At 38.2% G+C, this 27,917-nt stretch overlaps 1 protein-coding gene across 11 annotated transcripts; it reads right to left on the bottom strand.

Annotated features, from left to right (window-relative positions):
- Window positions 1-27,841, bottom strand: NBR1 (NBR1 autophagy cargo receptor). 11 transcript variants are annotated; one of them, XM_074223800.1, is made up of 22 exons: window positions 27,629-27,751; window positions 22,725-22,835; window positions 21,753-21,815; window positions 20,805-20,823; window positions 19,430-19,452; window positions 14,785-15,000; window positions 14,507-14,581; window positions 13,312-13,526; window positions 12,213-12,380; window positions 11,857-12,066; window positions 10,982-11,141; window positions 10,596-10,886; window positions 8,456-8,605; window positions 7,662-7,737; window positions 6,614-6,736; window positions 6,251-6,415; window positions 5,971-6,129; window positions 4,830-5,232; window positions 4,105-4,199; window positions 3,624-3,678; window positions 1,037-1,142; window positions 1-230 (listed from the first exon to the last, which is right to left on the bottom strand). In XM_074223800.1, the coding sequence occupies exons 2-22, from the start codon at window positions 22,824-22,826 to the stop codon at window positions 57-59; spliced, it is 3,048 nt and encodes a 1,015-aa protein (XP_074079901.1). In that variant the 5' UTR covers window positions 22,827-22,835; window positions 27,629-27,751; the 3' UTR covers window positions 1-56. The 11 variants fall into 11 exon arrangements, with proteins under 11 accessions (XP_074079901.1, XP_074079902.1, XP_074079907.1 ...); XM_074223801.1 differs by having other exon boundaries at window positions 6,626-6,736; window positions 27,629-27,750; XM_074223806.1 differs by lacking the exon at window positions 27,629-27,751 and adding an exon at window positions 27,440-27,612.
- Window positions 27,842-27,917: the final 76 nt, after the last annotated feature.

Below are 27,917 nucleotides of genomic sequence, written 5' to 3' on the forward strand. Positions count from 1 at the left end.
TGAGCAGCAGGCTGAGTTATTTAATACAACAGTTCCCTCAAGTCAAAGGCAGCTCCTCAATAGCGGTGAGTGTACCAGTCGTTATTGTTCATCTGCAGTAATTCAGTCACAACATGCAGGATGTTATGGTTGTGCTTCTTCAATAGCCTCAGGTTCAACTGCCTATCGCAGAACCCCATTTCAAACAAATGGGCCATCAGGGCTGCTGTCTGATCTTCAGAAACTTTAGGCTGTGCACAGGCAACAAAAAAATCATTCCTTTACAATTTATTCAAGGATTTCCTTTGTATATTCTCAGCATAGCTCTAAGCACATTCAGAGTATCTTTTTTGAAAACATGACAGAAGCCCCCTTTTGAATTATGTGTATAGCAATGAAAACTAGGAGTTAGGAGTCAAAGGGAAGGAAATGATATTTCATCAAGTCCAATCCCCCCCCTTTTTTTTAAGGTTTTGCAAGGCAAATGGAGTTAAGTGGCTTGTCCAAGGCCACATAGCTAGGTAATTAATTATTAAGTGTCTGAAGCCAGACTTGAACTCAGGTACTCCTGACTCCAGGGTCCATGCTCTATCCATTGGACCACCTAGCCACCCCCAAATCCTCTCATTTTAGATGATACTGGCCTAGAGAGTTTAGTCGATCTGCTCAGATGACACTCAAGTAACTCGGGTTTTATGAGCCAAGTCCACTACTTTTTCTATTTGAGCATATTGTTTCTCAATATTTCAGGAGGGGATAATTCAGAAAGTAACATGAATTGGCAGTTACTCTTTAAGGGAAGCAGAGGGAAGAAAAGAAGGAGCTTTGGAAGGTACTTTAAAGGTAATGATTATGGGGCAGAAACAAAGAAAAAACTGAGACAGATGGAAATGTGGCAAAGGAAATTTGGACAGCTATCCAAAGATATGGATAAACAATGATTTAAGAACATCTTCTCTTGATTTCTTTATGTATTTTTTACAATAGCACTGAGACAAATACCAATATATTCACTGGTGACCTAGGCACAGTTGAAGAAAATAACATACACACTAACCTGAGAAGTGACTGGTGGTCCTGCAAATAGGGCCTTGTAGGCAGAGGCAGCAAAAGACATAGCACCCTTCACCAGTCCTCCAGTAATGCTACTGCCATCATAGTACCTGTGGATAAAGGATCAGGTTATGTCCAACAGATAAAGAAAACAAAAAACACTCCATAAGATACTCTGAACTCCACATAGATTCCTTCCAAAAAATGGGATTTCTTCAAATACCACACACACAGCCTCTAAAAAAAAATGAAATCCAATTAGGTACCCTCATATGTTTTTCAAATTCAAATTTTTTTCAACTCTAGGGTTCTGTTCCTGTTTGTCCTTCATTTTTGAAGAGGACCATGACATTAGGAAAGTGATGCCATGACCTGCAAGTAAATTATTTAAGTCAGAGGGCTGTGCAAAAGCCACCAGTCTCACTGGGTCCAGTGATCAGATACAGATCAAAAGGACTGGAGATAGTCCCAGATGCAGTGGGAGATGTTGGCCTTTTTTCGCTAAGGTTTTCTCAGATCTCAGTTTGAGGTAACACCCATTCAGTGATTAAGCAATATTGCAAGGAATGAGCACTAAAGAAATTTGATTCTACTGGCTAGGAGCCCCACATTCAGGACACCAAGTGTACACTGGGGAGGAAAGGGGAAGGAGAGAAGAATGGGAAAATGGAAATTATTCTGAGTTAATGCAAGATAAGTAAATCTCAATGAATACTCTACAAGGAGAAAGTCAACTTTTGACACTAAAGCAGTAGAAATGTAAATCAATATAACAGACCAATAGAATACCCAAAGAGAATTTAATTCAATAAATATTTAAGGAACTACTACATAAAGAGGACTTTGGGAGGGCATTCCAGGTCTAGAGAAAAATATAACTAAAAGTCCAGTGAGAGGAGAGGACATGTTTGGATGACAAGCAACCCAATCTGGTATGAACAGCCATAATCCAAGATTGTTGAGGGCCTTGAATGGGGAATCACTGAAGAATTTTGGGCATAAGAAGCATATCGTATCAATACATAAGTATGAAAGATGGTTTTCAGAGGAGAGACTAGAAACTAGAAATAATCTATCAGTAAAACTATTGCTACAATCTGGGTTGGTTGGCAATGTAGACTATACAAGAGTGGTAGAAGAACAAGACATTAGAAGACAGAATTGAAAAAAATTTCAAAGACCTAATCAGCAAGATTGTTAACAAATTGAGTGCAAGAGGTAAGGAAGTACAAAAGAGAGTATCATCTTCAAATTTGGGAGCCAGGGGGATAACAGTGACATCACAGGTGGAAATATGAATGTTTCCTAGAGATCGTAGAAACTAAACTTTGAAGAATATAGTAGTCAAGTTACAGTTTCAAAGGCTGCTGAAAAGTCCAGGAAGAGAACTGAGAAAGTACCACTAGATCTTTAATTAGGTGGTGACTAGCTTCAGTAGAATAGTAAAGGTGAAAGGCAGATTTTGGGAGGAATTATAGAAAAAATGGGCAGTGGAGACAATTTTCAGCAAGTTTGGCTATAAAGGACAGCAATGAACTTGGATAATCACTGGATTCTTTATATAAAGGCAGACCTTTTTTTTTTTTAATGGACTGGGGAGAGAATATGTTTGTATATGGAAAGGAGTCAGACTGAAGGAAAAAAATGGAAGCCGAAGGAAAGAAAGGGGAGCAGACTACTGAAGTAAGGCCTCTGGAACATGTAGAGATGGGATACAAACCACAAACAAAAAGAATGGCCTCAGCAAGGGCCATGTTCTTTGAAACAGGAAGCCAGAGTAAAGAATGAGTGGTAATGTTGAGAAGTTTGGAAAAGAGAACTTGAGCATATACTCATGAAGTGACCTCAAGCTTGTCAATGAAGTAGAAGACTACTACCTGTGTTAAGGACAGGGAATGGCGGGACAGCTAGGAGCGCAGTGGAGAGAGCACTGGCTCTGAAGTCAGGAGGACTTCAGTTCATATCCAACCCCAGACAACTTAATACCTGCCCTGCTGTGTGACCTTGGGCAAGTTACTTAACCCCATTGACTTAAATAAAATTTAAAAAACAAGCTAGGGAGGAAAAGGTTTGTTTCCTCATGCAAACTATGATCAATTTTTCTGCTTTAGAATCACAGATTGGACATTGATATATACCTCAGAGGTCATCTAATTCAATCCCTCATTTTACAAATAAAGAAACTGAGGTCCAGACAAGTTATTTGTCAAAAGTCACATGGGTAGTTAAACGTTCTTCTGACTCCATATCCACTGCTCTTGCCATTAGACCAAGAGACCTCCCTGGTCCTTATCCTGGCCATAATGACATGATTGTGTGTGTGTGTGTGTGTGTGTGTGTACACATACATACACACGTGGGGGTGAATGTAGGATGTTTCTGGTATGTGAAGGTCGAAGGTCTTACACAATAACTTTTGCTTTTTTAGTTCAATTTATTGCCCAGTCATTTTAGGAGAAATGGAAATGTAAGAAGAATAATGGATTTCTTTTGTTGCTTTCTAGACAGTATCATAGGCACTTTTAAAATGAAAACATTCTAAGGGGTTATCCAGTTGCTTCTGAAGAGGAAACTGTACAAGGTCCAGTTACCTTGAGTTTTCATAGCTCTTCTGTCTATTTCCAAGTTCTGATGAAGCCCTGGGTTCTGAAAGGGAAAGCATTATTGGTTAAGGGACAGCAACAAATGAGTTTTCCAATTTCCCTTAATAGTTACTTTGGGGACCTAAGCATTTTTCCTTCTCCAAAATAAGTATTTGGAAATTCTATGGATTTAGATAAATGATAAAGAAAAAAAAATCCAGAATACTAAGCACCCAATAATTAATACATCCCCAGTTTAAAAAAAATCCCTCTGATCCTATCATACAAATTAATGGTCTAAATGCTTTAGATATACAGAAAACTACATAACCTCTTCAAATTTAATAAACCTAAATAAACAAAAATATAACAAAAAGGGTAAAATTGCTGGAACTCACAAAGAGTAAGATAAAAAAAAAAAAAGATTATTCAGCATCTCCTCCTATTGAAAGTAGTAAAGAAGGAAAAAGCAGGACAAGCCCATCAATACCTCCTCCTACTTGATCAGGAACTGGAGAAAATTCTTGAATGGTATCTGGCAAATCAGATTCTGCAGTACCAATATTTTGAAGAGATGAAGGATTGCTTCAAAAAAATAACAGTGAAATGAACTGTGAGATATCTACAGAGACGTAGTAAGAATAAAATCAGCATAATACAAAAATGCATAGGGAACCTTTGAAGCCTAATCTAGGTTGTCTGTCCCCAGGGTGACCTAAAACTTGGGTCTTAATACAAGGGTTCAGAGGTTCTAAGAGCACAGGATTCCTTTTTGAGACATAGTATTCATAAGCCTGTTACTTCCCAGTCTCTAGCACAGAATAAATGAATGTTTACTGGGCTGAATATTTATTAGATAATGACAATTTCTAACTCCTATTCCACTGAAGGAGTTGAGATAATTATAATAAATTTTTCATTATTTTCCACACTAATTGATCAGAGAAATGGATAATGTATAAATACTAATCTGTTTTCACTGTCTTCACCTGTGAACCAAATAACAATAAAGGTGAGAAAGCTCAACTCCACACCAGGAATCAAGAGGGAATCTAGTTGGTAAAAACTTTCTTGTAGACAACCTTCAAAATAGATTAACTCTTATAAAACACTACCTAAATTGCCTTTAATTTAATGTTGGCTAAAATATATTTTAAAGTTACAAAAAACCAGTTCAATATCTGGTTGACCTTTTCCCCAGCATCCAGCTGATACCTGGGCAACTGTTGTGGAGGCCCCACCACCTCTGGAGTCAGAAGCACTGTATCTAGAGTCTGTGATGTTGTCAGAATATCATTAATGCTGTGCTCTTGCAGGTGTTTTTCTCCTCTGGGGAGCTCTTTATAAGCTTCAGCTGGCTCTTGCTCAGCCTGGATCACCTGCTCTATCTCCATGAGTCTCTCCAGGCCTGGCTGTGAGAGAGCAGAACTATACATGGACTCCCCCAGGGGACGGGTTGTATCAAAGCACTCGGGCAAGATGATGATGTAATCCTCAGAAGAAGCAGAAGAGCCTTGACTTTGGACCTCATCTTTAAGTTCTTCTTCCTCATCCACAGCCTGGACAGTATCTCTTTTTTCATCACTCATCAGTCTTTCTTCAGGAAGAATGGAATTCACTAAAGGATAAAAGGAACAAACTTTTTTTTTAGGTTTTTGCAAGGCAAATGGGGTTAAAGTGGCTTGCCCAAGACCACACAGCTAGATAATTATTAAGTGTCTGAGGCCGGATTTGAACTCAGGTACTCCTGACTCCAAGGCTGGTACTCTATCCACTGCGCCACCGAGCCACCCCAAAAGCAACAAACTTTTAGCCATTCTATAGCATATCACATTGTTAACCAAAACAAAGCATGAAGTGCAGGGTAAAAACAGGAACCCAAGAATCATCATTAAGACTGTTCTTAGACAGGAGTTCAAAACAAAAATGTCTTTTGTTTTACTATAACCATCAAAAGGTTGAAAAAAATTCTAGATGGTGAATCCTAAGTGACCTATATAAAGAAAGTCACATTTATTGTGATAGGTCTTCAAGAAGGTCACTCTTAGAGAATACAAGTTAAATTTCATTATAATATATGTACATTTTGCAAATCTTTAACTTTTCTGGAAGCTGGATAAATGGATCAGCTGCTAACTAGCGCATTGTCTTGTTATAATGCATTTTTTTTGTTATAATGGTTTTAGTCATAATGGGACTTGACTTATAGAAATTTAGTGAAAAGGAATACTCTTACCCCCCCAAATTTTCCTTGCCTCTGGCTGCTGCCATAATTTCCTGTACTATTCCTTAGGGAGAACTGGACAAATATTCTTCAAATCCCCAAGATCTACTCTAAAAAGACCCTTGGACTCACATGAGGATTTTCCTTGGCTGAAGTCATCTGATTGGGTTGACTGCCTCTTCACAATGAGCTGGGGCTGTGACTCTCCCAGAGGAGGGGAAAACAGAGTTCTGATGGTTTCTTCACTTCTGATACCATAATTGAAGTTGTCAGGCAGCATATGCAGAGAATCTAATGAATAAACAATCACAGTTAAAACCCTTTACCTTCACTTAGGTGGATAAGACACTTAACTCTGCACTGACACTAGAATGGTAGAAGGGAAATAAGCAGAAGTTGCTGACATACTCACTCTGCAGTGACTTGGGTCTTCGAGGTGGATTATGGTCAGGGGCAGCATCCAAGGTAAGGGAGCGGATTACAGTTTCACAGACAAACTGGGTCCCACTCAGGTCTTCTTCACCTTCTTCTGCAGAAACAATGTTCTCAGCCTTATTCTTTGAAGTCCCTGCAGAATCTGAAAAAAGAGCAATCTAAGTACTTTGTACAAGAGTTTTGGTCCAAATTACATTTATAATCCAAGATACTAAACTGAACAACAAACAGCAACTGCCAATGTCATCTGAAAGTGAAGGGACTTCATGTGTTACAGAAAAATCACCCAAGCACTGAATTTAATGGAATATCAGAATGTAAAATATATAAATATACATACACATTCTCTTACCAGGAAGCACTCTAAATCCTATCCCTTCACTCTCCTCTTGTATCTGTCCCAAACCTGGTTTCTCAATCAAAGGACTGTCATGTGGTAGAGGAGACATGCAGGGGGTCATATCTGAACAACAAAGACAGGAAAATGATCAACCAAGAAAATAGTATCACCTTTCAAACCCAAGGCCTTGTTGACAGTGAAAAATAGTCATAAACTTCTTGTCATTCAAGTTCAGTTACTCAAGCCCCTCTAATAGACCAATACAGGAAAGGCAAGAAACAAGACAAACATTTGTTTAGATGTCAATGACAAAAGTAGTCAATCATAAATCTGGACATAAAGGAAGTAGATTTAAGCTTAAGCAAAATGAATCTAGACGGAGACATAAGGAGATTTGCCTTCAATGCAAAGAAGGCTTACAAATGTGCAACAGTCTCTGATAGATAATGGATAGAAAAAAAGAGTCCCATGTTCTAGAACTAAGAATCTTTGACATGAAGCTGGATTCTAGAAAAGGGACCCATCTCCAAAATGTACTTTCTTATAGTAAAATATGGATTTCATAAAGCCTCAGCTGCAGTGAGAAAGAAAAAGGTGAAGAACCAAGAAAACATTGTACACATTAACAACAAATTTGTGTGTTGATCAATCTTGGAGGATGCAGCTGCTCTCAGAAGTTCATAGTGCTAGGACAAGGCTAGGAAATCTGCTATGGACAATGCTATTCACATTCAAAGGAAGAAAAACAAAAGAAACTACAGAATCTGAATGAACACTACATTTCTCTTATATTTTTCTTTCCTATCTCATGGTTTTCTTTTTCCCCCCTTAATCCTAAATCTTCATTCAGAAAATGACTAAGCTGTAAACACGTTAAACACAAATGCTTATGTACAATATTCACCAAACTGGTCACCATTGAGAGGAAGGAAATAAATTATGTAATTTAAAAAACTATGCATATGAATGTTGAAAAACTTTCATAACATGTAACTGGAAAAAGGAAATATTAATTGGAAAAAAAAAATGAGTTCAGTGACATTCTTACCAACTGGGGTGTTGTGGGGCACTCGCTCTAGCTCTTGAACAATGTTTATATCTAATAATTCAAATGACAGCAGATCCTGGAAAAGACATGGGCAATATTAGAGGGACTATAGTACCATGCTGGTGCCAAGTCTTTTCTCTGTTCAACAGTCCACACAGAACCCTGGCACCACATCACCACCCAAGACTCTCCTCCCCTCTAAATCATGGCCCTCCACCCTTGACCGAAGGGGAAAGGCGGAACTGAAACTGAGTTCTAGGAGGAGAAAGGACATGTAATGGTAGTGGAGAAGGACTGGCCACATAAGGAAGGTCTTATGAGGGTGTGTCATAACTGTCTCAAATCCAAGAGAAACTGTTTCATTCTATCACATTTTCACAGGGGCAAAGGTACCAGAATGTGTGTATATATAAAGTGCCCAAAAATAGCCTAACTATGGGCAATTCTTTTTTTAATTTTTTTTTGCAAGGCAAATAGGGTTAAGCAGCTTGCCCAAGGCCACACAGCTAGGTTAATTATTAAGTGTCTGAGACCAGATCTGAACCCAGGTACTCCTGACTCCAGGGCTGGTGCTTTATCCACTGTACCACCTAGCTGCCCCACTATGGGCAATTTTTTTTTAAGATTTTTGCAAGGCAAACGGGGTTAAGTGGCTTGCCCAAGGCCACACAGCTATACTATGGGCAATTCTAACATTGCCCGTGGAAATTATATAGTAAGTTCCCTTTCTTTCACCAGAGCTATAAACTTATTCCCCAGAACTCTCCCTGCCCCTCAAAGGTTGATTCTTCTACCTGGGCAGTGAGGAGGTCCACAGATGGAATGTAGAGTTCCCTCTCACTAGGAATGATTTTGATCTTCTGAGGGATGTGAGTTTCTGCTCCCTCTGATGATTCAGTCACTTCATCAATCTGAATTTCCTCTTTAGCAAGTGAAAAAGCCTCCTGAGAAGCCAAATAGGAGAAACCTCAGACCCTCACTAGAAATTTGCTTACTCTCATCTTCCCCTCCCTACCCAATTTAGAAAACAAAAATGAAAGTCATTACAGTAGAACAAGAGTCCCTTCACCAAGAAGAAATGAAAATGACAACTTTAATAGAAACCAACAAATGCCAATGTTCTCAAAGCTACATAAACCTGTAAGTCAGCACAGGTTAGGATTACTATCAATATTTCAGAATAAACATATTTCCATTAATGCTCCTAACTATGTAGAAATACAAAGAAATTGAATGGCCACTCAAACTAAGGCCACTGAACAGGCCAGCTCAAAACGTGACTATCCTGACGTATCAAAGTTGTTTCTTCATGTCTAGGAAAATACTCTTATGAATAGGAATCCAAAAGAAGGAGAAAAAGCATTTCAGAAATAAGACAACAATTAGGTCTAGAAAAGTACAGGATAGTTTTCTAGAACATTAAGTAAACAGATGTAATAGGAGCCAAGGCTAGAAAGGTAGTTTGGTGACGCTACATTGTTGAAGGCCATAAATATGAAGCAAAGGAGCAAAATTTACTTAGTAGGGCAATGGGAAACTGAAGTTTTAGCAAAGGCTCTTAGGACTAAAAGCTACAAAAACCTTAGAAATAATCTAAACCAGGGCTTTTTAACCTAGTCAGTGATTTTTGAAGGTCCAAGAATTTGCAAAGGAAAAAAATTCCATATTTATTTTCTCTAAAATTTAGCTTTTTCTTCAATTATGAATATAAGCAACAAACATCATTCTAAGTAATCACAGGTTTCACCAGGCTGGCCAAGGAATCCAGTACAGAAAAAAAGGTTTTAAGAACCCCTCACTTGACAGATAAGGTCAGTGAGATTAGGTAATTTGTCCACTGAACTACTGAAAGAGCCTAAGTAGTCCCTAGTCCCTCCCTGTCCCCAAGCCATTCTCCACACAGTGGAATTATGTAGTCATGTCACTACCCCACTAAAGAAACTCCAAAGGCTTCCTACTGTCTCTAGGATCAGCTACAGATTCTTTTATTTAGGGTAAAAGTCCTTCACAATTTGGTTCTAGCCTGCTTTTCCAGACTCCTTCCATTTTATTCTTCTTCTCACAATCTAGACTCTGCTCACATACAACATTCCATGTCCTGACTCAATGCCTTGACAAAGGATGGGCTGGCCCCTAAGCCTAGAATATTCTTCTCCATATCTCTATTTCTTAGAATCCCCAGCTTCTTTCAAAATTCAGCTCAGTTCCACCTCTAACCTGATCCCTGCCCTCCTCTCTCCCAGTCCAAACTAATTTACATTTTGGGATGTCTACTTGTACACAGACATTCAAGCTGGGTAGCACACCTGGAGTCAGGAAGACCTAAGTTCAAATACAACCTTAAACACTAACTGTATGACCCTGAGCAATTCATCTAACCCTGTTAGCCTCATATTTAAATGAGTTGGAAAAGGGAATGCCAAGTCATTCCAATATCTTTGCTAAGAAGACCCTAAATGGCATAAAGAAGAGTCAAACCCAACTGAAAGAACTGAACAACAAAATTTACTTATCTATGTTATTTCCCTCATTCATACCTTTGTGATTCCAGTACCATGCACTGGGCTTGTACATAATAGGTACTTAATAATTATCTGTTAAGCAACTGAACTGAATAGAGCTATGCATATAGAAAACTATTCAGGAAGAGGAAAGTATGAATAAAAGAAAGACCTATAAATGACCAACTTGCTTTGGAAGATCCTGAGTTTGGGCTGTCAATGGAAGATGCAGTGAAGATGGCATCCAGGGAAAAATAGACCTGGAGATGACAGGAGGCACAGCTGAAGCCATGAGGAGGGAGACAAGATGACCAAGGGCAAATATAAAAAAAGGTCAAGGACAGACCATTGTGGGATAGAGACAGGGGAAAGCCACAGGAGAAGAATAAGCCCAGCAGGAAAAGGTACAGGGCCAAAGCTTGACAATACTTGCCTCTTGCTGACAGGAGAGATCATCAACTTCGTTTGTAGGGAAAGAAACTTTTTCACCACCTTCGAGATTTTCTCTAGTAGGGAAAGGGTCCACAATGATGCTGCACCAGACTCTGGGCCCAAACTGTTCACCCTTGTGAGAAAGGCGCCAGTGTGAAGTGTAAGTTCCCTCCAAAGCTGGAGCTATGAACTCAACAGACACAATTCCCACATGACCAGCCTTTAAATAGGGCACCACAACATCCTTCCTTTCAGCAGAAGCCAAAGTTAGGTTTCCCCACATAAATTTCAGCTGAAAAAAAAAACAGTGGAGCAAATAAAAATAATTAATTAAGCACTCTGCCACTCCAAACTCACATTTTACTTTAATGTCTCTAAAGAAAATACCTTTGTTTCTGCATTCCATTTGACATTTCCTGTATTTTTCATCCTCCAGTGTTTGACAAATTTGGTTCCTGCTTGAAGGTGTGTCCCATCTGGCACATTTTCATCCACAAATGCTGCACTCAGAGCGGGCACAACTGGGGCACAAGGTTGCATGGGGAGCCTGTATCCAGATAAGGATAGCTGTCCATTAATTTTCTCACTAATACCATGGCTTATGAATACCCAGCTCAGTGAACAAAGAGACTCTCCTTAGCTTTGGAGATTTAATGAGACCCCCCTTCTTAGCTGTCTATTTTAGTTTACTCAAAAAAAACACAAAACAAAGGGTACCCAAGTTAAAGGGTATGTTTGACATAGAAAGATAATGTCAAGAAAAATACAAGTCAGTGTAAGTAAAACAGGAACAACAGCTATGGACCTTTAATGACTATGAGCTTTCCTGAGAAAGGATTTTATACTTTCAGCAATCATCACAATAATAAACACCACATTGAAATAAGGCTCTTAGAGTCCTAGAGCCCCTAGGGCAGCTAGGTGGCATAGTGGATAAAGCACCAGCCCTGGAGTCAGGAGTACCTGGGTTCAAATCTGGTCTCAGACACTTAATAATTACCTAGCTGTGTGGCCTTAGGCAAGCCACTTAACCCCATTTGTCTTACAAAAAAAAAAAACCTAAAAAAAAAAAGAAAAAAAATAAACCTCTATTCAGAAAACTGGGCATTTTAAAGGTTTGGGTTCTAAAAACTTCAGAGAAGGTTAAGCTTCTTCCTCCCTTGTTAAGTTTAAGTTCAAACTTGACCTGTAACCTCAAAATCTCTTACTTTGGAGAGCTAGAGAAAAAAAGTCCTAGACAATTTTTCAAGATGTCTGCTTACATTAGAGTGTTTGAATGAAGGAGGCTGTCTGGCCTACTAAGGGGTGATTTGGGGCTCTGCAGTCCATGGATAGAGTTCCAAAGATGAATCTTCCTATGAAGCTTAAGTTGCTTCTTAAGTTCCTTAACTTCTGCCTTTCTCTGTTTCTTCTCAGCTCGTAACCTTTGCTTTTCTGCCTTAAGAAAGTTCTTGTCCAACTGTTTCTGGAGCCTATAAAATGAGAGAATAACAAAAGTTTTAACAATAACACTTTGAATATTGAGAAACAAAATTTGTCTCTTCCAGCGAGAGACTATAAATACAATTAGCAAAGCTAAGCTGACATACTCGGTGCCCAATCACATCCATGGTCTTACCTGACTTGCTCTAGAGCTGCTGGTAGACGAGAAGGGGAGAGCTTTGAGTGAGTATATGTTTCAGAAGAACCCGTAATTGGTCTCCTTAGCTTCAAGAGGATATGGTTAGGGTCATGGGCATATGACCCTGCCTCACACAATTCACATATATTATAAGATGGACATAGGCTGTAGAAAGAAGAATATGCCTCATATTTAACAAAAGATAAGGTATCCTAGTAGAAAGAGCCACAGGACAGCTATGATCAGATTTCTATGTTAACTGAATCAATAACTTGACTGAAATTGTTGAAATGGCTTTCATAAATCATTTAATGTCTCTTATCTCCATTTCCCTAGGGCTAACAATGTGTACTCATGTTTATATCATAGGTCAAGGCTGTCCAACCTTACTTTCAAAAGGTTTTATTGCAACAATAAACAATATATTTTGATTTGTTATTTTAGTGAAAGCTCTGTAGTAGCTAAGCCTCATTTACTAAAGCATTTAGTAAACCCACAGGGGGTTCCATAAAATAGCAGGCAGGTCACATTTTGGATAGCCCTGTCATAGCTTGTGGGATGTATGAATGACAAACATGAAAGAAAACATTTTAAACAATCTGGAAATTGCCCAATACCATGTTATTTATTAATATTTTAATACTGAGAGTAGAAACTTTTGACTAGTGTAAGAGTAAGAAGAAAGCCAAAATAATCACTACAATCTGGCAAAAAGTAGAAAGAATCCCTGACTGGGAATCTACATTAGCCATTAGCTCTATTATCAGCCCCTAAATATCATGTAGATCTGATTGGTTCTTCAACTAACTCTAACATCTATGTAACACTTGTACAAAAGCAAAGCTGATATTTTCTGAGTCATGATTTCAGCATTCAAAGCTCAGAACTGAGGTATTATGCTGTGCTCCCTTCTCCTACACATATGCAGGAGGTCCATGCAAGTTCCATAAACATAACAACACTGAGATACATACAATTTTTACTTCCCTTAGCATCTGGCAAACATTACTAGATATAGCAAGCATTTAATACATATTTACTGTATTTTTGCTCTAAGATAAATAATTGATAGCAATTCTCTGCTCCTGCTGCTTACCTACACTGGTAACGTATGCCGATGATCCTTCTTTGGCAGTTGCTACAAGTCATAAGCCAGTCACATTGGTTTCTTGGCAACGACAATGTTTCTTCTGAAACAGGCATGGATAATGCTGAGGAGCAGGATTCTAAAGATGAACCCTGGAGGACCAGTTTCTCCTTTAACTTCTGATCAAGCTTCTCAACTGTTTCTTTAACTACTTGTTCTCTAAACTGAAACCAAAACAGGAGAACAAAAAAGTAACCTTGATACATAAAATGGGAAAATAAAGAATGACACCAAAATAACCCAAAATCTAAGGATTTTCAGCCTACTGAAACAAAAACACAGCAGAGAGGAATTCCTACCAAAGCTAATTTGATTCAAAGAAAAGTACAACAGAATACTCTTGAAGATTTAAGACCCTGAAGATCCTTTTTTGTAGTTACGAGGTTCCTTTTTTTTTTTAACTAGCTAAAAGATCCTCCCCTCAACCCATTTCTCTCCTCTCAATTTTTCCATGTAAGTCTTGTTAAAAAACTATTGCAGCAATACCACTACTGGGTGAAGAGATGATGAAAAAGGGTAAAAACATCACTTGTACAAAAATATTCATAGCAGCCCTGTTTGTGGTGGCAAAGAATTGGAAATCAAGTAAATATCCTTCAATTGGGGAATGGCTTAGCAAACTGTGGTATATGTATGTCATGAAACACTATTGTTCTATTAGAAATAAGGAGGGATGGAAATTCAGGGAAGCCTGGAGGGATTTGTATGAACTGATGCTGAGTGAGATGAGCAGAACCAGCAAAACACTGTACAGCAACATGGGAGTAATGTTCAAACTTGATGGACTTGCTCATTCCATCAGTGCAACAACCAGGGACAATTTTGGACTGTCTGCAATGGAGAACACCATCAGTATCCAGATAAAGAGCCATGAAGTATGAACAAATTTCAAGGACTATTCCCTTTAATTCAGAAAAAAAAATCAGCTTAACTTATTTTCTGATCTTGTTATCTCTTATACTTTTTGTTTCTTCCTTAAGGATGTGATTTCTCTCTCATCACACTCAATTTGGATCAATGTACAACATGGAAACAAAACAAAGACTGACAGATTGCTTTCTGTGGGGGGTGGGAAGATTGGGAGAAAAATTGTAAAACTCAAAACCTTTAAAAAAAATAAAACTATTGCAGCAAACATACTCACCGTCTCCAAGTACTTTGTGAACCAATCTGGTGGCTTATCTTGAGGTTTGTCAGCTTCACAGGGAGTGAGTGAAAGCTGTAGTAAGAAAACACAACCCAAAACCTATTTTGAGTTTTTTTTCAATCAAATATAATTCAAGAAATAAGGAGACAGCTTCCCCAAACCCAAAGAAGATTCAAGGAAAGTCATGTGAATACATCAAACCTTGAACAAATCACAGACAGTGAAGCAGAAAGAAGGGAAAAATTCCCAGGAAGTCAGATCCATTTCCATCACACCTGTGCTGTGGGTTCCTCTTGCGTTTTCATCTCTGATCCCAGGGCTCTCACCAATGAAGAATAATGTGCAAGTGGTTTTTTCCCCGAACAGCTTGATCGTTTTTCAGTTCCAGATGGATCCTGTGGATGCTTGTAACCAGGTTGAGGGGCTTCATCTACAGCATGATGCCTCTCATAGACATTCATCTGCAGTTGGTTCCCCTGCTTAACTGCAATCTAAGAATATACATTGTTAGAATGAAACTATTTAAAGTGGTCCTCCCAAAAAGACTGAAATAAAAAAGTATTGTAACTCACACTGAAAAAAAAAATCATGGTCTCTAATTTTAAAAGAAATTAATCACATGCAAAATTACTTCTAATTGCTTATTTCTTTGCCAAATGCCAATTAGCAGAAATCTGCTATTGAAAGTGAATACAGGGGTGGCTAGGTGGTGCAGTGGATAGAGCAGAGGCCCTGGAGTCAGGAGTACCTGAATTCAAATCCGGCCTCAGACACTTAATAATTACATAGCTGTGTGGCCTTGGGCAAGCCACTTAACCCCATTTGCCTTGCAAAAAAACTTAAAATCCTGTATAATTTTTTATTGATATATTTTCATCGACTAGAATTCCACTTTCACATTTAATCAACCTTAAAAATCACCATGAGACCACCCTAAATCTTAACTTGTATTAAAAAGAATCAGCCACAATAAGGGCGGGGGGGTGGCTTCAGAAAAACATGGCAAAAACTCCATGAATTGTGCAAAATGCAAAGTAAAGTGAGAACTGGGAGATCATTGTGCACAATAACAGCAAGATTGTAGTAATTAACAACGGTGAGCCTTTATTAAATGATCAATACAAGAACCCAATATAATTCTAAAGTATTCAAAATGATTAAAGCATAATTTTCTCTTCTTGCATTTTTTTTTTTGAAATATGGTTAATAGGTATAATTAATCTATTGCTTGCCTTCTCAGTGTATGTGGAAGCAAGTAGGAGGGAGAGAATTGGAACTCAAAAAAGAAAATAATGTTAAAGTAAATAAATTAAAATGTTAAAAAAAGTGACAAATGAAATCCAGGCAGTTTGAAGTTTTATCCTGGAATGTAAGCTACTTTCCCTCAAGAAACACTAAAGAGGCAAATGTGCTTTAAATGGCCACCCCATTTTCTCAGAAAAAGTTGAAAAAGGAACTTTTATATTTTAATATAAAAACATTCACTCAACATTTTATTATCTCCTACCCTGGGCAATCACCTTGCTAATAATTAGAAGTGAAAGAAATATGAGATGGTTCTTCTGTTAGGGAGTTTATAATGTAGGAGTAATGCTAACAGATGCTTGAAGTTTGTTCAGTCGTGCCTGACTCTGTGATCCCCATGGACCATATACTCTTCACTATTTCTCCAACTGTCCAAGTTTGTTGTTTTCATCATCTATCTCATCTTCTGCCCTCCCCCACTTTTATTTTTCCCCCCAATCTTTTTCAACACCAGGGTCTTTTCCTTAAGTCCCATCTTCTCATTATGTGGCCTAAGTGTTTAAGCTTCAGCTTCAATATTTGACTTTTAAGTAGTCTGAATTTCTTAATACAGTGACTGATTTGACTTCCTTGCTGTCCCAGGGACTCTCAAAAAAAATTTTTAGAGCACATTCCAAATCCAAAATGAAGTAACTGAAGATAATCTAACCAAAAAAAAAAGTTAAGACTATGCCCAAAGCGCTACAAAACTGTTTTTATACCCTTTGATTCAGCAAAACCACTACTAGGGTTTGTGTCTCAAGGAGATTAAAAAGAAAGGGAAAAAGGACCTGTTTGCACAAGAATATTCATAGCAACTCTTTGTGGTAGCAAAAAAATTTAGAAGTTGAGGGTATGTAGCAGTGGTATACAATAAGGAGCAGGATGATTTCAGAAAAACTTGAAAGAAGTTACAGGATTTGATGAAAAGAAATAAAAAACCTGGGAGAATAGCATGCAATAGTTTATGATGATCAACTGAATGACTTAGCAATTTTCAGCTATACAAAGATACAAGATAATTCCAAAGAACTCATAATGAAAAATGTTTTATCTCCAGAGAAAGAACTAATGAAGTCTGAATGCAGACCTAAGTATTATTTTTCACTTTATTTTTTGTGATTTTTCCTGTTTTCTTAGAACATGACTAGTATGGAAATGTTTTTTTGCATGACTGTATATGTATAAACTATACAAAATTGTTTACTGTCTCAGGAAGGGAAACGTGAGGACGAATTTGGAACTCAATTTTTTTTTTTTTAGGTTTTTGCAAGGCAAATGGGGTTAAGTGGCTTGCCCAAGGCCACACAGCTAGGTAATTATTAAGTGTCTGAGACCAGGTACTCCTGACTCCAGGGCTGGTGCTTTATCCACTACGCAACCTAGCCGCCCTGGAACTCAAAATTTAAAAAAAATGAATGTAAAAATTTTACTTGTAATTGGTAATAAAAGTAAAAATATTTTAAAAACTATATTGAGATCAATAGTTCTCTTTTTAAGGATTCTGGACCCCAGGTGGGCATCTCTTGGATTACTATAAATGAGTTCATCTCATGAAATGATTCAGAATTTTGCATAACTCCAATAGATTAAATGATTAATATATTTTTATACATGGATTTTTGTAAACATATATATTAGACATTTTCTTACTGAAAGGATACTAATATTGGAAATATTGTAGCCAGAATATCCAGATTGCCTCAATAAAGTCCAAAACTATTTTTTAAAAAAATTTATTTATTTATTTAAGGCCATGGGGTTAAATGATTTGCCAAAGTCACACAGCTAGGCAATTATTAAATCTCTGAGGCTGCATTTGAACTCAGGTCCTCCTGACTCCAGGGCTGGTGCTTTATTCACTACACCACCTAGCTGCCCCCTAAAACTCTTTCTATTAAATCATAATTGTATGAGATTTTGTAGAAATTGAATTAAACTATGATAGAAAAGTTTTAATTAAGAGCTCACAATGTGCCAGGCACACTTCAAAGAAATAAACAAATTTAAAAAAGAAAATCAGTGCCTGCCCTTAAAGGCAAGACAAAGAAGTAATGGCCAAAGTGTTGTGTTTGGAACTTGGAAGTCACAGTGATAGTAGACAGATATATAGAAAAACTGATGGATACACCAACCAATTGATATGTATGTATAAGAGGCTTACAATGAGAGAGGCAATACCAATAAAATGAATGAAGCAATCTCAATTTGCCAGTTTATATTCTAAAGAGAACAAATACAAATAAACAGAAAGCATTTAAAAATAAGACATTTTCAAAGGAAGGATACTAGTAGTTGGGAGAAGGGATTCAGAAAGGCTTTAGATAGAAGGTAGTGTTTGAACCACATCTTGAAGAAGCAGAGATTCTCTGGGGCAGGGGGAGAGGGTGTGAAGAATAGAGAGACAAACAGTTTGACTAGATCACAGAGAAAAGGGGCAAATGATAAATAGTTAGAAAGACAGGTTGGGATCAGATTGTGAAGGACTCTAAAAATCTAAACTATCAGACATTATCATGTTGATTTGATAACTGCTCTCACAGTTGGTCCTAAATATTTATAAAAGAGTATAATATGGGAATTCTCAAGCCCAGATAATCATTCTCTTTAAACACTCTTAGCCATGAAAACTAGTATCTAGGACTTCCAAGTTGGGTAATGGGAGCTAATATTGTTGGCAATGAACTCAGGAGATAAAATAAAAAAGAGCCTTTAGATCTCATTTTCAGATCAAGAGAGGGTGGGAAGAGGGCCAAGACCTTGCTCAAGATTAAAGGTTTGGGGGAACTGCCTAACAAAATTGTAAAAGTGAGGGCAAGAAAGAATTTATTTCATGATTTATGCTTCCAAAAAGGACTTAAGCCAGCACACAAATTCAATATACATGTAAAATCAGACAGCACAATCTAATTAAGATTGAGGGGGAAAAATAGATATCCAAAGCACCAGTATGAGGAAGTTGATCAATGAATTTATAGTAGCTCAAAACTTTCTGGCAGCTAAGGCTAAGAAGGAAAAAAACTGGGTTACATAGTGCTCTTTGTCTAATAACAGCACACCTATTCATATGGAGCAACATCTTGATTCAGATGACAGAACTTCCAAAACTCATATAGTGAATACACATAACTAAGGGAAATTAAGGAAAAGGGAAGAATATCTACCAACAAGAAAAAAAATTTAACCAAGGATTCCTAGGGCAACTAGTTAAACTGGTGAGAAGCTTGGACTGGAGAATGGAAAGGGAATACTATCCAAAAGATAGATAACACCCAAGATTTAGGGTCAAAAAAATGGACTCCATAGGTTAGAAAGGAAGAAAAGGGAAAAAACTCCCCAATTCTCTAAATTTGGACTAGACAACATGAGGCTATGCTTGTTATTCACTTCAGCTGTGTACAGTTTCAACCTATATTTCCTCTACAATTGAGTAAGCTTGTAGTACACTATAGTGAACCTGGCACCAAGGAGCCTATGTGTTGTAGGTGGTCCTCTTCACTTAAGTTTCTATAAACAAATTTCTCTATATATTTAGATAGATGCTCTTAGTGAATTTTGAAAATTCAGGTCCAATTTTTCTAATCAATACATACATGTTTAAAAAGTCTTTTGAAAAATGAGAGTAATACTGATTACCTTAAGGGCTTCTTCATATTCTCCTACAAGAACCAAAAAAAAATACATGAGAATTTAAACAACACCTCAAAAGATGATTTTTAGAAAGCACAAGTGGTCATTGAAATAAAAACGTCTAACTTCTAAACAACCTACATACAAGAACATAATAGAAGCAGGCTTCTGGCTGGGAGTCCATCCTCATGCCACTACTGCCATGATTCTGAAAAGCAGATATCAAAACTCTTTCCCACTTAGGACTCCTTTACCCCGCCCCCAACCCTTCTAAGGTTCAGAGATCAAGGTAGTACAGGAATTAAAGAGGACCAGTTATCATTTTCAAATATATTAAGAGTTAAATAGGATTGTGGGGTGATCTGGAAACCTAATCTGTAAGAACATTGTTTTTGTGGTAAATTAATTCTAAGTTACAAAATCTGGTGCTTTTGTTAAGGAACAGTTGGGGATTGCTTCTATATTAAGTCAAGATCACATGGTATCATTAGAACATCATTTATTGCAAATCAGTAAGCATACTATTCTTAAAGGATAATTGCTAAATTCTTTATTGGTTCTAAAACACATGGGTTCTATACTAGAACCCATCCATGATACTAATTTTTGAAATCATGCTAGGGAGCCTATTTTGTAAATTCAAGTACTAGATAAGATAATTAGATGAGCCCCAATCAGACAAAAATAAACCCTGCTCTAGTTTGAGAGGATTAAATGATGTACCCCCCCCAACATGAACACATTCAATTTATTCATAAGCCTAGCAGTTACCAAGCAAGCCAAGACACCTCAGTTGAAGGTTGATGCATCATTTTTATAAACAAAAGGAAGAGCATCCAAAAAAAAAAAGGTAGTATTACACATGAGGAAACTACTGATTAGTTACAAAATATGAAACATCATAGGCATGGAGGACAATATGACTGGATGGAAACTGGGAACATAAGAGCTACCAATCCCTCCCATCTCATCTTTAAGATTTGTTGATTGAGTCCATTGGTATAAAGAAAACAGATTTCCTCTAAATGGTCAAGGACATCTAGTATAGAAGTTTCTTATAATTGGGACATAACTTGAGAAAGGCTGAACTTCTGAACCTATAAACTTCTTAACTCAGAAAAAGAAAATGTGATTTAAAACAGTTAAGTGGTTGGTACAGAAAATAATCAATTTGATTTTCTCAAGACTACCTATAATATACATGAATTCATATATATTTACTATACTAGTGATTAATACTATGCAAGGGTTCAGTGCAAATGAAAACATGTGAACCATTAATTTTCTTCAATGCTTTTAAATGAGGGAGAACCAGGTCTCCTAAATATGGACTGATGAACAAAAATAATAGTTTTCCAAGGTAGTAAAAGACAAGACTCACCATGGCTATTGATGGACACCTATAAAACAGAAAGAACAATGAAATATAAACATATTAAATGAGCATTTATACCATTACCAATGACCATATAATACAAAAGTGACATTTTAAAGAGACCTCAATTTTTTCAATGACAACAATCCGTTACTCTGGAAAGGTAGGTGATACTATGGATAGAGAACCTGGCCTGAAATCAGCAAGACATCATCATGAGTTCAAATTTGACCTGACACTCACTTAGCTGTATGACTCCAGGCAAGGATCAGTTTGCCTCAGGTGTCTCATCTGCTAAAAAGGTGGAGAAGGAAAAGGGCAAACCATTCCAGCATTTTGTCAAGAAAACCCCAAATAGGGTCACAAAGAGTTAGATGACTAAACAGCACTTCCCCCACACTCTACTACTTTTCGTTTATGTGTAAGTTCACAAAAGGTATTAGTGAGAGGCAGCTAAGTGCTATAGAAAATAGAATTCCAAGTCTGAAGTCTGGAAGATCTGAATTCAAATTTAGCTTCTGTGATCTGAGACAGTGGCTTAACCCATTTATTTCAGTTTCCTGCACTGAAAAATGAGAAAAAAAGAAACCCAGCATCTACCTTGCAGACTTATTGTGAGGGATGATATTGTAAAGAATTTAGTATAGTTCAGTAGGCACTCTATTTCCATTCCACTTTCTTTCCCCTTTCAGCATTCTACTTATGTATTTAGGTTTAAGACAACTTAGAAGAATATAAAGCAGTATAGCTATATTAATTTTTCTTTTTTTCATTTTGCTTGTTTCTGTTTCCCAACCCTATGTCATTTTCTCCAAATCCAATCAGCACTTTACCCAACCTACACACTAGATCAAATATTTTCTGAAGCTGTTGTTGAGCACTGTTGTACTTCTGGGAAATAAGATAAACTCATTGTCCTAGAAAATCAGCAATGGGTACTATAATATACTTTACCTCTTCACTATCCTCATCCAGGTATTTTATCTGAATGGTGTTCAGATCAAATGAAACTTTTACCTGCAAGGGAGAACACACACACACACACACACACATTATGCAATTTGAGAATCAGAATTTCAACGTTACCCATTACAGGAAAAACAAGAAACAACATATTTCAAAAACCAAGAAAACAAGATCTAATTTCTAAGCATTCATCTCTCCAGGTAACTTTTAATACAATTACCTACTGAGACAGATTACATGATCTATGAAGGTTTTATTGCTTTCTAAGTCTTTTAAGAGGACTACAAGATACTATGCTCAAAAATGGGATCTTAACTAAGCAAAGGCTCCTGCTAGATAAATTTAGCTACACAGGAAGTAAAACATTTACTACTGAAACCCAGACAAACATGTTAAGTACAAAGGTCAAATCAAGAATGGGAAAACACTACCAAACAGAAGACCAGGTGTCCTACCATTTAAGCACCTACTGGCAGTGATATTTTATTCCTTCTTAACTCTGGAACAAGCCATCTATGACAAATAATTGCTAAGTTCTTATAAAATGCAACCCCCTTTGTAGTTCACAATGAATGCTGACATATCTGTTCTCATTCTTAGGAACATTCTACCAGAGCATAAAACTAAAAAGTACGTATCAATTCATTCCACATTCTGTTCATTAAAAAAAAAAATTTTTTAGAAGTTCTCCAAATCCCTCCCATATTAAAAAACCCCCACTAAGTCTTTTGTCTCTCAAAGTAACCACTGCTCTACAAAGCATCTCTTTTAAAAAGAATCCACTTCTAATTCCCAATTAAACATTTAATTTTCAGAAAAGCAGTGACCTACTTTCAAAGAAAAATTTTCATAAGTAAATATGATAACTTTTAAAACCTTTAAAGTTACACACTATTAAAAATAATAGTCTTTGGAAAAACTTTCAATTAGGTAAAAGGAAAGCAAAATAAAATCACTCACCATTGCTTCCACATCAGCCCAGGTTGTATTTTCTGAGTCTGAAACCAGGAAGCTTTGTGTTTCATTTTTAAAAGTTACATTTAGATTAACCTGCGGCTCCATGCTTTGGGGCTAAAGGGGGGGGAAAGTAAACTATTTCAGAAAATGCTATACAAAAAGAAATGAATGATAAATTTGTGATAAGGACATTGTTTCACTCACACAAGAACTTGTTTCTATATAAAGCATCCATTCTCCAAACATACATCCCCTCCAAACATAAACAAAAAACTCTCACATAAAAATTGCAAAAATGACATATGAAAGATTGTTCCAAATCATGAAGACTGGAAATCAAAACATCTCTGAGGTTTCAACTTCATGATCAGCAAATTAGCAAAGATGAAAACTAGGTGTGGCGGAAGTTTGGAAAGTGATATGAAATCATGCTAAGTGAATAATATAAAAAGTGTTGCTAGAGATATACTGAAGGTCCTACGTGAGCAAAATTACAGCAAAAAAAATTATCAAAGTAAATGTCCATCAAATAGGAAATGACCAAATCATGCTGAATATAAAGGACTACTACTGCATTATAAGAAAATATAAATATGAAGAATAGAGTACAAGAAATATACACCCAAAGAGAAGTAGAAACAGAAAGATAATATATGATTTTAATATTGTAAATGGGGTAAAAATTGAATGCATTAATTATGATAATAATTGGTTCTATTAGGAACTAGTCAGTAGGTTAAAGCACTTATTATCTTCTAGGCCAGGTATGTGGCTTTAAGATATTACCTCCAGAGGACAGTTAATCTGACTAACTTCAATAGCATTTCTCATAACTAGAGCTTTAATGTGGGGGGGAGGGGGTAATACAGGGAACTTGTAAAATTTCTTTGGTTTCTATGAAATTTAAGGAGATTAAAATCAAATACAGATTGCAAAGATCTGTAAGAACATCAGACTGAAAGACAGTAGTAGTAAATTTTAGTTCCAGGTGTTAACCAAGTAACCCTGAGCAAGTTACAACCTCTTTGTATCTCAGTTCTTTCATCAATAGGCAAATCTTCAACTGCCTAATCATTTAGGGTTAGTATGAGAACTGGGATTCAGAATTAGGAGGTCTGATAAGGCTAGAGGGGTTTGATAGGTTAGATAGACCCTGGGGTGACCATGAAATCAAGTAACATAATTTATGTGAAAACTCTTAATTATGAAGAAAAGAGTACCAGACCTGGAATCAGGAAAGACCTGGGTTTGAAGTTCTGTTCCATAACTCACAGTGCTCACTATGAGCAAGTCATTTAATTTCTTTTGGCCAAAATGCTCTCATCTGCGAAATGTAGACAATGCTCCACATCCCTATCCTTTTTTGTTTTAATGAAAGCACATTATGAATCTCATAGGGATATAGAAATGCTATTATCATAAACTAGTTTTAAAAATAAAATTTTCTTTTCCACACAAGATAAAACTTTATACTAATTTAAAACAATATACTACACAAGTGTTCTTATTAAAAACACCCTATATTGCTTCAATTTGAGATATTAATTAAAATTTACCAAGGCAAAAATTTCCCCAACCTAGGCTCAATTTCACTAACAAAATATTGCCTTATTTCTAGCTCCAACTGTTGAGGTTCAAGAAAAATATTGAGGGTCATGATCCAGGTCATCTCTCCAAAGAATTCACAAACAGGCTTTCTACAATTTAGGTACAAGGCATTTATTTGGAGGATCATGTTCCACAAAGGGAAACCTATTCAATTGAGGAGAGGGTAGAGGAAAGTAATCAGGGTGACATAGATGGGGGAGGAGAGGAAGGGCAGAGCTAAGAGAGTAGATATCAGATAATTAAGGACATGAAGATGAAAAGCAGGAGCTAAGCCAAGATTTGTTTTGTTGGTAGGGGTTTGTCTTATGCTAGTGGGCAGGGATTTAGAGGAGGTAAAATACTTTAGTTCAAAAATCTCTCACAAGCTAGTAGGCACCTAAAATTTGTCCATCACAACATCAAGGAGATAAAGCCAAGACATTCCAGCAAATTGGATCTGTGTAAATCGGGACAACTGGAGATGACTCTAGCTTTGAGGCAATCAGGGTTAAGTGACTTGTTTGAGACCAGATTTGAAGTCAATCACCTAGCTGCCTGTTGACATCCATAATTCATTTAAGTACAAAAATGCAAGTTCAACATTTACCTATGAAAAATCTAGTATATTCTTTTTTTTTTTTTTTAAAGATATTTGAAAGGCAATGGGGGGTTAAGTGGCTTGCCCAAGCTAGGCCGATGGTCTATCCACTGCGCCACCTAGCTACCCCTCTAGTATATTCTTTCATGATCTCTTTACAGTTTTAGAAAGGGCCAAGACTCATGAAGAAAAAGGTTATCCATCTTTAGAGAGAGAGAGAGTGTGTGGGAAAATGAACTAATGAACTTGGGAGTACAAATGAAAGCATATTTTATTTTTCACTGTTTTTATTCCCCTTTTCTTTATTTCAAACATTGTCAGTATAGAAATATATTCTGCATAATTCCATATGTACAACAGGTATCCTCTTGCTTGCCTTTTCAATTGGGGGAGGGGTTTGAGACTGGAAAGAATGTGGAACTCAACATTTTAAAAAATATAAGGGAAAAAATTAGGATCATCTACAAGAGAGGAATGGTCAGGTGTTCCATACTTACTTTCAAATTTCAATTAAGTTTCCACACTCTGAAAGCCTCAGTCAAAATAAACTGTTCTCCCTGTTACTCATATCAGACAATCAGAATCACACAAAATAGTCTGGAATTTGACTAAATATTTTACTAATGAGATAAGAAAAAACCAGGAAACGAATGCATGTTGAATAGAGGTAGGAAGAGAGTTCCTATCCATTTCTAGGTCTTTAGTTTTTTTATCTATTTCTCTTCCAGAAGTCATAATCAGCAATCTCTTTTTAATAGTAATTGTAGGCAGATAAGGTCTAGGAATTGACCTCTCCCAATAAACAGTCCGCTTAGCCAAGCAACCTAAACAGCTCATATTTAGCATTCTAAGTCAAAAATAATGACTCACCACAACTTGAGGTAAACCACATTTCCTCTCTTAGTTGCAAAAAACTAGACTGATACACAACAGAAGAAGCTAACCTCTTTTTTTTCTGCTGGAGAACTGTGATTCATTGGCATAAGAGCTCCTGATGCATAACTCCCTGGAGGAAAGAAGATACTCGAATACCCTCTAATTTATAGCAGAAGTTCCCTGATCTTTTTTTTTTTTTTGGTGCCACGGACTCCCCTTTGGCAGACTGTTGAAGCCTATGGAACATTTCTCAAAATAACCGTGTTTTTTTTTTTGCAAGGCAATGGGGTTAAGTGGCATGCCCAACCACACAGCTAGGTAATCATTTGAACTAGGGTCCTCTTGACTCCAGCGCAAAATAATCTTTTTAAATGAAAAAAAAAACCCAAAACAGGATTATGAAAGAAGTAAAGGCAGGAAAATATACATTTAATTCCTCCCCCCATTCAAGAATCTAAGGACTGACCCTTAGGGCTTCCCAAACCCCAATAAAAGCCTGGTAGTCTTGGAGAATTAGCCTGGGGCGAACTCAGTCACAACGAGTATTTATCAGCTTCAAGCGGCCCCCGATTGTGCGGAGCCCTGGGGTCAGATAACAAGGAAAAGCAAAAACCTTTCCTGCCCCTGAGGAGCTCACAGTCTGAAAAAGGCGACAAAGGGCCGGGTACCAACTCGGGAAGGGTCCTAGGAGAAGTAAGGGAAAAGCTTCCGGGAGAAACCGGGATTTGGGCTAGGCCTCAGACGAGCCGGGAGGCGGCGCCGGGCGCCGGGCCCCGGGAGGGGGAGGGGGCTGCAGCTTGGGTCTTAACCGAAGCCCCTCCAGCTGTTTCCTCACTCCTTTCGCCTTCTGATACAAGAAGGGGTTACGCGTTGCTGAGAGGACCCAAATCCCAAAAGTGGGCGAGGGAGGCTACGGCCCGGAGCACACCACACAGCCGGCGCTTACTAAATGCCGACTCCCTGGCCGAGCCTCCCCAGCTCCTCTACGCCTTCCTAGCCCGGACTCCACAAGGTTCGAGTCCTTCCTCCGCTGCCTGGGCCCACCCGACTCTTCCTCCCCTCCTCGGCGTGTCCTCACCTGCAGAGGCCTGGCTGGGCCTCGCCCCCTCAGGATCCCGAAGGCGCCCGGCCCACTTCCACTTGTCCGCGGGAGACCCTCCGAAAACACCGCCTCCTGGAGGGACTTCTGGCCTCCTTACCCGCTTCCCGCCCCCAGGGGCCGCCGGCTCGAGACCCGGGCGAGGACCTCTCCGGACCGGCTCAGCTACGGCCCCTCTGGGGGAACTCTAACATGGCGGATGAAGACCAAACTCGGGTCATTCGAGCCCACGGAGGGACGATTGGTTCTGGTCCTTATCCCTCCGAACTCACTTGCCTCTGATTGGTTTAGGATGAGACAGGGGCGGGGCGGCGAGCGGAGAAGCACAACAAAAACAAACGCGGAGAGAGACGGCAAAGCGGAAGCGGACAACAGCGGCTTTCCACCTACAGATGCCCTGCACGGTTGGCCTCAATCTATAGAGGCGTCTTAGGGCATGATGGGACTTGTAGTTTACCCTTCCTCCCAGGTTCCCTTCCCTGACCATTACTCTCCCAATTAAGATCCCCAGAAACGCTATGGATTTGTATCTGTTGTGTACCACGAACATTTCCCGACCTGTTTTCCATCGTCACCAAATCTCACGAAAGCTCGCGCAGCCGTCTCTTCTTTTCGAGACTACGATTTCCAGGATGCACTGCGCCTCATTTCTCCTCCCCCACGCCCCACGTGACCAGTTCCCCTCTCCTCCAACGAGATCTTGTCGCAATGCACTTTGGGTTTTGTAGTCTCAGTCAATTGCTTTACCTGGCGAGATTCCCATCGCGGCGGAAGGGGTTGGAGGACTCGGGAGTTCTCTAGCTGCTCTGCTAAGGACAGTGTAGCTCTCAGTGGTGATTCTGACTCTCGGAGAGCAATTACTGTGACGCAATAACCCAGTGATTGAGAGCAGAAAAGAAGAGGGCGGAGCCTAACACGCCCGACAGAGTACGTAACCTCTTCCATTTCCGGCTGCTTACATTTCCGTTTTTCGGGGACAGTAAGGATGGCCAATCAAAGGACCCAAGAAGGGCCATGTCCCTCCCTCCCTTCCTGT

The sequence above is a fragment of the Macrotis lagotis genome, chromosome 2, assembly GCF_037893015.1.
Source record: "Macrotis lagotis isolate mMagLag1 chromosome 2, bilby.v1.9.chrom.fasta, whole genome shotgun sequence".
Lineage (NCBI taxonomy): Eukaryota > Metazoa > Chordata > Mammalia > Peramelemorphia > Peramelidae > Macrotis > Macrotis lagotis.

What these genes read in the sequence shown, in the direction of transcription:
- NBR1 (XM_074223803.1), bottom strand. Translation starts at nt 27,826, where the DNA reads ATGGAAGAGGTTACGTACTCTGTCGGGCGTGTTAGGCTCCGCCCTCTT. An exon ending in TCACAAAGTACTTGGAGACG is followed by an intron (nt 13,527 to 14,506) that starts GTGAGTATGTTT and finishes TTTTGGTTTCAG; the next exon opens with TTTAGAGAACAAGTAGTTAA. An exon ending in TCCTGATCAAGTAGGAGGAG is followed by an intron (nt 3,679 to 4,104) that starts GTATTGATGGGC and finishes TTTCCCTTTCAG; the next exon opens with AACCCAGGGCTTCATCAGAA.